This window comes from Otolemur garnettii, unplaced genomic scaffold, assembly GCF_000181295.1.
Source record: "Otolemur garnettii isolate 467f Iridium unplaced genomic scaffold, OtoGar3 scaffold00035, whole genome shotgun sequence".
In the NCBI taxonomy this organism is placed as follows: domain Eukaryota; kingdom Metazoa; phylum Chordata; class Mammalia; order Primates; family Galagidae; genus Otolemur; species Otolemur garnettii.
Genome location: NW_003852430.1, coordinates 1,152,075 through 1,161,762, shown reverse-complemented (window position 1 = coordinate 1,161,762; position 9,688 = coordinate 1,152,075). Strand labels below are relative to the sequence as shown.

General features: G+C 46.3%; 1 protein-coding gene and 1 pseudogene across 2 annotated transcripts in view; one reads left to right on the top strand and one right to left on the bottom strand.

Annotated features, from left to right (window-relative positions):
- Window positions 1–5,305: 5,305 nt before the first annotated feature.
- Window positions 5,306–6,522, bottom strand: LOC100948719 (annotated as a pseudogene). The gene has a single exon (XR_002773367.1). The product of XR_002773367.1 is annotated as a heterogeneous nuclear ribonucleoprotein A1-like (transcript).
- Window positions 6,523–7,630: 1,108 nt separating this feature from the next.
- Window positions 7,631–9,688, top strand: part of MCM3 (minichromosome maintenance complex component 3) — a 28,956-nt gene continuing 26,898 nt past the window's right edge. Inside the window, exon 1 of the mRNA XM_012805043.2 lies at window positions 7,631–7,765. Coding sequence (XP_012660497.2) covers window positions 7,631–7,765 — 135 coding nt within the window. The remainder of the gene's footprint in view (window positions 7,766–9,688) is intronic.

The following is a 9,688-nucleotide window of genomic DNA, read 5'->3' as shown; positions in this document are numbered from 1 at the left end:
GGGAGGGAGGAAGAGGGGAGAGAGGGAGGGAGCCAGCCGAGGGCGCCGCTTCCGCAGCTGCGGTGGGACGCGCTGGGTCTGCCCCGGCTCCTGCGGGCGCGGGGCTGCAAGTCTGCGTGTCTGTGGGTTTGTGCGGCGGCCGGGCAGCCGGGGATCCGGGATATGCGTGGCATGGGGGTACACACCTCGCAGACCCCTGGCTCACAGTGTCCTATATGGGGGCAGGAACAGCAACTTGCCTCCTTCCTGAACTCCAAATTCAAGTTCAGAGAACAGAAAAGCTTTTCCCGTGAGAACGAGGGCGGCAGGGAAGCGGGATGTTAGGGTCAGTCCTCATTTGGTCTGGGCCTTGCCAGATGTCCTTGACAAACGAGGGCTTCATGTTTAATAAAACACCTTTCCCTTTAAAAACCACGGGAGGGAGGGGACCTTCCAAGGTGGAGAGCAGCCTTGGGAGAAGGGAGCGATGACAGTGGCTAGTAAAGGTGATCTGGGGACTAGGTACTGTGAGAGGAACTTCAAACTCAAGTGGGAAAAATAAACTGTCTTCATCCTCTTCTCTTCTTTATTTTTTTGTTAAACGTGGAGGGTGTGTGTGTGTGGCAGGGGGAATCCCTGAAGCAGGAAGCCCTCATTTCCTCCCTCTTTTTTTTTTTTTTTTTTTTTTTTGGCCAGGGCTGGGTTTAAACTCACCACTTCCAGCATATGGGGCCCTACTCCTTTGAGCCACAGGCACACCCCCCTCTTTTTTACCAAGCAAGTAATCATAGAAAGTGTCTTGCTGGCAGCACAGGACTCATCACAGGTAGACAAGGGGGTGGGGAGAAGATCAGTGGTGAACCCCTCTTGCTCTCCACCTCTCCTCATGGGGGTCCACTGAGACGGGTCTAGAACTGTTTAGAGGAAGTTGAACTGGCTTTGTGAAAAGATGGCCATCTAAGACGGTAAGCCAAGAGAATAATAGCTAAAGAGGCGCACAGACTCACTGACACAGAGTTGTGGACATGGTTAGAAGGAGATATTGCTAACAACGATTACGATGATGTCTTACATCAAAGGAAATCAGAAGGCAAAGGAAATAGAACAGAAACACACTTCCTGTTGATCCCTGGTTGTCTCAGTTGTAATTTTCAAGTGGAAGATGCCAGAAAGTTTAGTAATAGAGTCCTTTTCCAGGTAGGTGAACAGGGAGTATACTATTGTGAAGAGACGACAGTATGCCCCTAGATTGTGGCCGTGACTAATAAACTCTTTCCCACCCAGATAGAGTTTTAGAAAATGTGTTTAATTACTACATGAAAGGATTTGTGTAAATCATTTAAGTGCCAAGTCCTGCCCAAGTCAAGAATCTGCAGCTAATAGTAAGCACAGACTTCCAGCTTCCTAGGTAGCTGCTACCTACAAAGAAATGGCAAAGGTGCCCTGCATCCTTTTTTCAAGCTGCTGATCCAATAACCCACATGCAATTTAGGATCTGTAATGGCTATCTCACTTTCTCTCCTGTGCTGATCATAATTCCTAGTACATAAAAAGGGCTCAATAAATATTTGTGGAATGCATTGTTGCGTTCATAATATTTACCATGTTGTATGTGTTTTACCACCTTTAAAACAATCTCTAAGATGCCGGGTTATAGCCATCTTAGCTGACATCCTATGAGATCTGGCCTTTTAAAGCAACCTGAGGATGTTAGAGCAGCAAAGGGCCTTAGTTTCATAAGAAGAACATTTGAAACAGAGAAGGAAGGTAACTTTCCTAAGGTCACACAGCCCATAGAGCTAGGATATGAACACATCTTTTACTCCTAATCCTGTTTAGGACAGACACCAGCTTTTTCAGAAAGAACAGCCCCAAACCACATCACGATATTGTTATGCCCAGATCGTGAAGTTCCCACAGACCACAGGGATCCAAGTCCGATGCAACAGCAAAAGAGTCTTTATTCAAGCTCCAGCCTGACTCTCAGGGGTCCCAACGCAGCGGGTCTGAGCTGAGAGCCCCAACCCCTGAGTTTCAGGGGTTTTTATTGAGGTTATAAGAGGGGTGGGTGGTTTTCACTCTGGAGGCATGGGGTTGGCTGACCTACTTCTTGTACTAGCCTATTGGCTAAGCTGGGACTGGACGGTTTGCTGGGGAGTTGGGGTTTTTCCTGCCGAGACCTGATTGGCTGTAGCTAGGGGTACAGGTGTTTGAGGTTTTGTGGGTTGGGGATGGTTGGGGCCTGGAGCGGCTGGGGACTGGGAGTGGGGCTGAACTGACTGCAGATCTCAAAATGGAGTTACTCTTGTCCTCTCATTTCCCCCTTTGACTTGTCACTCTTAGGACCCAATCATGGGGCCGAAGTCAACTCTATGTCATTGGTTGGTAGGGGGCTGTACTGGCTTCTTAGGACTAGAAGCTGCACTGCTCCTATCCATTTTCTTATGAAGGAAAGGAGCCTCTTGACAACACAGGGACTGATAGTTATGAGCAAAAGGAGTATTATTAAAAGTCCATCTGGGGCAGATATTAAGGTTGTTAGCCATAGGGAGCAGCTAAAGGGGGACTCATACTAGCTTTGTGATTGTTCTCTTTCTAGTCTCCATTTCTGTAGCCCTTCTCTGACCAGTGCCATTGGCTCTTTGACTACCTTGGAATGATCAACATAGAAACAGCATTCTTCTCCTAAGGTGGCACACAATCCCTCTTGTTGCAAGAATAATAAGTCTAGTCCTCTCTTATTTTGAAATACTATTTTTGACAGGGAAGTTAGAGATTCTTTAAGAATCTGCCAAGTAATGTTGACTGGCTTATGGGGGCTGGGGAGGACAGCACATACAGTTAGTAGCATCAAGCTTGCCATGAGGAGCACTTGAGTTTTAGTTTTAGGAAATTGTCTTTGTCATGCTGGATTTTCCATTGTAGAAGGCAGTCTTCTTGGATCGCAAAAGGATCTGCAAGCTGGGCATGGGTGTGATGTATCCAGGAGGCGATACCATCTACCTTGATGGCGGTGGGTGTTGTGAGGATCATGATGTAGGGTCCTTTCCACTGGGGTTCTAGGGTCTCACGATGGTGCCGTTTTATATACACCCAATCACCCAGGCGATACGCGTGAGGTTGGGAGTGGGGCTGGCCTCGTACAGAGCTTTGAGACTGTCCCAGTTCTCTTTCTGCACGCGTTGATAGCATCGTAGGGAGAAAAGGAAATCAGAGTCAATTTCAGATTCTAATAGATCAGCTTTCAGGTTAGGAATAATGGGGGTGGTGGTGGTGCCCGAACATGATTTCAAAAGGGGGAGGATTTAATAAAAGGCTCTGGTAATGGGTGAGGTAGGCATTATTTATCTTTTGATCAGGTGGCTGTTTCAGGACTCCTACTATAGCATGGGGCGTCATGACCAGTAGCTCTTGTCCCAGTGTGAGTTTGTCTGTGTCCTTGACGAGCAAGGTGGTGACTGTGATTATGCACAGGCACGGGGACCATCTCGCCACCACTGGGTCCAGTTTCTTAGACAGATAGGCTACTGGTCAATCCCAAGATCTTATCCTCTGGGTCAGCACCCTCTTGGCTATCCCTTTGTGCTCATCCACATATAGTTGGAAGGGTTTTGTAATGTCTGGGAGCCCTAGTGCAGGAGAGGACAGTAACGCCACTTTGAGTGCCTGGAAGGCATTCTCTTTCTCCCCTGTCCAGTGGAAGGGCTGCCCTTTTTTGGTTGCTCCATATAGTGGTTTGGCAATTCCTGCAAACCCTAGAATCTAAAGTCTACAGAAGCCAGTGGCTCCAAGGAACTCCCAGACCTCTCAGGGCGAGGTGGGGGTCAGTATTTTCAGCCTGCGAGAGCCGCCTTTGTCCATCTTTTAGCATGTACCTCAAGTAACTTACAGTTTGTTGACAGATTTGGGCCTTCTTGGCTGAGGCACAGTACCCCAAATTAGTCGACTTTTAAGCTGCTTTCCGGAGGCCCCTCATAAGAGTCTGGTGGTAGACCGGGAGCCTCTCCTTACCTTCAGTAGTGTTAAAGTCCCATATAGGGCGAGTTAATGGGAAAGCAGCATCTATTTGCCATCCTTGCCCAGGACAGCTTCTTCTAGATTTCCAGCTGGATTTTTCTTTGGTGGATAACACCTGTAACAGCTTCTGACTGATGGGTAAAGGGATAGAATCTAAAAGGTTAATCAGGAGAGTGTGAGGTTTTGCATTTTCTAATTACATGATTTACTAGTGGCAAAATGGTAGGGGGTTATTCATGATGAGTCTTCTATTTACTTCTTTTGCTTAAGTTTCCCGCTACCTCCACTTCCCCTGGGGGAAATGGTGTCAGGAGGGATTTTTGATTCACATCTTCCTGAAAAACAAAATGAAGTGGTGCAAAGGGTCTGAGTAGTTTCTGCAGAGGACTCCTCACAGACTGTGAGTACCACATCTGGTCTCACCAGTGGTGCTGGCAGGGTTGCCTTAATCCACCCTGCTTGCAGCCATGATGGGGGGCTTTCCACCAGGTCCTGCCAAGTGGCTATATAAGGGACTTGATCAAGATGGCCAGTATGTGGCCAGAACACAATGTCTTTAACCCTTAAGATGGTGGGGAAGTGAAAGGTTCCTTCTATAGGCCATCTGACGTTGAAGGTTGGCCACCTGTTCCTGCAAAAAATGATTAGTTTATCTTTTCTGACTATGAGACCTAAGCTCTGAGCTCTTCAAAGTCTTTGAAGTGATTGAGAAAGAGGGAGAGGGGGGTTGTCTGAGTTTGTCCCATGTTGTTCGTCAGAGTCGCTCCATACTAGTTAATCAAATTAGCACAAACACGAAACACAGGGCACACACTACACTGAACACACACCACACTGACAATCTGTGGAGACAAAACTGAAAGTGGGACGATGGCTACCTGCTGTTTTGTGGGAGAGACCTGCCACGTCCACTCAAAAACACCAGATGGATTGAGTCTGCACCGAGTCCTGGGGATTCCATGTCCCAGTCTGGAGGGGTCAAGTCCTTTACAGAAGGGGCCAGAAAGTCTTCCACTATCCCCGCCAGCAAGCCTCCAGAGCATCTGCCTTGACCTCACGCTGGCTCAATCAGATCAACCAGATTCTCCCATGGGCCCACACAGAGACACACACATACACACTGGTACTGGTACACTTACCCTTCTGAGCTCTCTGGAGTGGGTCCTTGTGGGGGGGGGGGTCTTGGGGATCCTGGATGAGCCCCCCCAAATGTTATGCCCAGATCAGGAAGTCCCCACAGACCACCAAGGAGCCAAGTCTGATGCAATAGCAAAAGAGCCTTTATTCAAACTCGAGCCTGGACTCTCATTAAAACCCTTTGTTGGAATGCTTTACACTTTCCACAGAACAGAAACTAAAATAACCTGTTATACAATTAGTCACAAATACAGTCCTCAAGTTTTTTGCCCATACACATGAGTATTGTCTAAAACATGTCTTCTTTGTAGCAGCTAGGCCCTGACACCACTGTGCTTGGCTGAGTTCACAAATCTGTTGTAACCTGTAGCTTCCCTGTCACTTCTCTGGCTCTCCTCTCCTGCTAAGCTTTGTTTCCTGGGAATAATTAAAACCTTCTGCCACTGCCATAGCTACTGCTGCTACTGGAACCACCATAGCCCCCTTGATTTCATAGTTTGGCAAAGTATTGGCTGCCAACACCGTAAGGGCCAGAGCTTCTGCTTCCAAAATTTCCTCCCTTTATAGGTCCAAAATTTGATGACTGATTGTTGTAATTGCCAAAATCATTGTAACTTCCACCACCTCCAAAATTACTTTCATCATTACCAAATCCATTATAGCCACCCCCACTGCCACCATATCCACCACCACCATGGCTGCCACCAAAGCCACCATGACCACTGAAGTTTCCTCCATGGCCAAAGTTGTCATTTCCACCCAAAACACCTCCACACCCCCCACCAAAGTTTCCAGAACCACTTCGACCTCTTTGGCTGGATGAAGCACTAGCCATCTCTTGCTTTGATAGGGCTTTCCTTACTTCACAGTTGTGGCCATTCACAGTATGGTATTTCTGAATATCAATCTTATCCACAGAATCATGGTCATCAAACATAACAAAAGCAAAGCCTCTTTTCTTGCCACTGCCTTGATCAGTCATGATTTCAATCACTTCAATTTTCCTATACTATTCAAGTAGTCTCTTAAGTGATATTCTTCAGTATCCTCTTTAATGCCACCAGCAAAGATCTTTTTCACAGTTAAGTAGGCACCAGGTCTTTGAGAATCTTTTCTGGAAATAGCTCTCTCTGGTTCCACAGCTCTTCCATCCACTTTGCATGGTCTTGCATTCATGGCTGCATCCACCTTCTCCACGGTGGCGTATGTGACAAACCCAAAGCCTCTGGAGCACTTGGTGTTTGGATCTCTCATTACCACGCACTCTGTGAGTGTTCCCCATTGCTCACAATGGCTCCTCAGCCTCTCATTAGTCATTTCAAAGCTCAACCCTCCAATGAATAGCTTCCACAGTTGTTTGGGCTCTTTAGGAGACTCTAACTTAGACATGACAGTGGTGGGAATAGAGATGTTAATGATGCTTCCTCGGCAGCATCCACAGGCAGAAAAAAACAAGACCTCTATCTTAAAGAAAAAAATTGATGAAACAAAAAATAAATCCTGAGGGAAATTTTTAACTAAAAGTCAGGAGTCCAAAGTCGAAAGAGATCTTATCTTTTTGTCGAAGAAAAAAAAAAAGGAAAGAAAAGAGAAGAAAGATAGCTCTTTATATCCTTATGTGCCCTGTGAGAGCACCAGATAGATAATCAGGGCAAGTAAAACTGACTTGGTTTTTCAGGGTACTCCTTGATTTTAGTGTATGGGCAGGGACTTCCTGTAAAATTTTGCCAATATGTGTGTTTGGTGAAGAGAGTCAGAAGACCAAGAAAGATGAAGAGTCCTTTAGAAGGAGTCTTCGTCTGCTTCATCCTGGCTCTTGGGTTGCTGCCTGAATCTGTGAGAAAATGTCGAAGGTATTTGCACATGGTTATGTGGATGCAAGTGCCAGTTCATAATGGAAGGCTTGATATTCACCAACTAACTCAACCCTGAGCTTCCTGTGCCACACTTACCTGGGGCGGAATTTCTTTGACTTTATTGGGAAAGGCACATGCAACAAACATCACTGTACCCAACTCAGCCCAAAGGCATCCGCAACCCCCAAAGTGTGCTCTGTTCGTCAAGCTCAGGAGAGGCTACAACTTCTTGCATAAGTTGTCCTGCAAAGGGGAGCCATTTCTTCTCTGCTGTGGCTGAGAGTGAGGTGGCTTTCTTGCAGGCCATGCAGGTGGAACTGAATCAACTCATCTCTATGCCTGGGGGACCCAAGTGGGTTGTCTGTTCTCTGCTCACAGAGCCATGGACGCCTGCTCTCTTAAAAGAGTCCATTAGGACCAGGGCTCTCCCCATATTGTTCCATCCTTGGCAGGACCTCCAAGTGGGCAGATGTCTCCCCAAGAGTTGGAGGCAAGCCTGCTGTTTGTCTTAGGAGACATGTTAGTACATCCGTGAAGAGCTGACCCCATATCTTTAGAAGGAAGCCACCCCCATGAAATTGCCTGGCCTCCCTGGTGACTCTGTGCCTGTGGCAGAGTTCTCCAGGATGGGTAGACCTACCATGGGGCACACCTTCCATGAGGCTGTGGATGGCATCTGCGCTCCCTCCAGCACCTTCTGGAAAACAAGCCTGACCCAGAAGAGGCGCTGTAAGAGAGCACAGAGGGAGAGGTTGAGGACTAAGCATGGCTTCCTGGTGTGTGCTGGGCCACTCTGCACACACTGAGGTGTCCTGCCCCAATTTTAGGAGGAATATGAAAATTGAACAGATAAAAGGGGTAGATAACAAGGTGAATAAAAGGCAAAGAAACTGAGGACTTTAATAAAAAGATCCTTGTGTGAAAGCAGTGAATGTTTTGGGTTTTGTCCTTGTGTTTTATTCTGTCTCAGCCTCAAAGCATAGGATCAATGTTTCTAATGATTGTGACCAGGCCTTAACCAAGAAAGGCCAAATCTGCCATTTCATTACCCCCACATCCCTTCTGTTATTGTTTCTGCATTCAAGAGATATTTGGGGATCTATTTTATGCCTGGGCATTGTATTAAGTATAGGGTATTCACTAGTGAATAAAATGCACATCATTTTTGGGAAAAAGTATAGTGGTTCCTTGAAAAGTTAACAATAGACTTAGCAGCAATCCCACTTCGGGATATAAATCTAAAACAATTGAAAATTGTTAAAGAGATACCAGCACACCTGTGTTCGTAGTAGCATTATTCACAATAGCCAAGAGGTAGAAGCAACCCAAATGTCCACTGATGGATGAATGGGTAAACAAGATGTAGTATCCACATACAGTGGAATACTGTGTGGCCTGAAAAAGGAAGGAAATCTTGTGACATGCTGCGGATGAATCTTGAGGACATTATATTAAGTAAAATAAAGCAATCACATAAGGACAAATACTGTATGATTCCAAAAACATGAAGTATCTAAAATATTCAAATTCATACACCCTTCATATAGACTGTATATTTATATACTATATATGTAAAGTAAATGATGTTTCATTACCAGGGTCTGGACAGAGTGGGCAAAATTGTTTAATCATGCTATGATCTGAATGTATGGTTTGAACGTTTGTGTCCCCTGAAAACTTTTGTGTTGAAACCTACCCTCCATGGTGAAAATATTAAGAGGTAGGACCTTTGGGAGATGATTAGGTTATGAGAGGGGTATTGCAGTGAACTGCGTTCAGTTGCCTCTTGATAGTCAGCTCTTCCATGGTGGCAAACAGTTGCCAGATCTCTGCCAGGGAGCCCACATGGATCCTGCTATTGGTCCTAGTATGGTCCCATTGGCTCCTGGCCTGCAGGTGTGAGGGCTGAGGTCATTGGTAGAAATTCCAGGCTGTTCTTGTCCCAAAGAACCAGCACCAGTCGCTTGTTAAAGACAGCAAGGCGGATTTTATTTAGACTACTGCAGTAAGGAAGAGAAACTCCAGTACAAACTGTGTTCAACTCCAACTAAGACAAAGGTAACTAGGCATTTTAGAGGGAGAACAGAGAGTTAGCTAAAAGGGGCTCTAAGGAAGTGAAAAAGGGAAGACAGAGAAGGACTCAGCATCTATGGCCATACTACCCTGAATGGACCCAACCTCACCTGATCTCAGAAGGGCTAGAGGACTTGGGAAAAATGAAAAAATTATGGAGGAAGTGAGTGGAAAATTACTTGACAATGGTGGTTGGGAGGAAGTGCATTTTGCAGTATGGTAGCATTGTGTTTTCTTTAGCAAAGACTCAGCATGGGGGCTGGGACCACCTTTTGAGACTGCCACAGCCTGAATGCCCCTCCAAATTCATAAGTTGCAACTTAATTGACAATGTACTAGCAATAAGAGGTGGGACGTTTACGCAGTGATTAATCCATGAGGAAGGAGCCCTCATAAACAGGATTTCTGACCTTATCAAAGGGCTGGAGGTAACTAATGATCATACTCTCTGGCCATTCTCTGCCCTCTGTCATGTGAAGTCTTTACTTTTTTTTTTTTAAGACAGAGCCTCAAGCTGTCCCCCTGGGTACAGTGCCGTGGCATTACAGCTCACAGCAACCTCCAACTCCTGGGCTCAAGCGAGTCTCCTGCCTCCGCCTCCCAAGTAGCTGGGACCACAGGCGCCT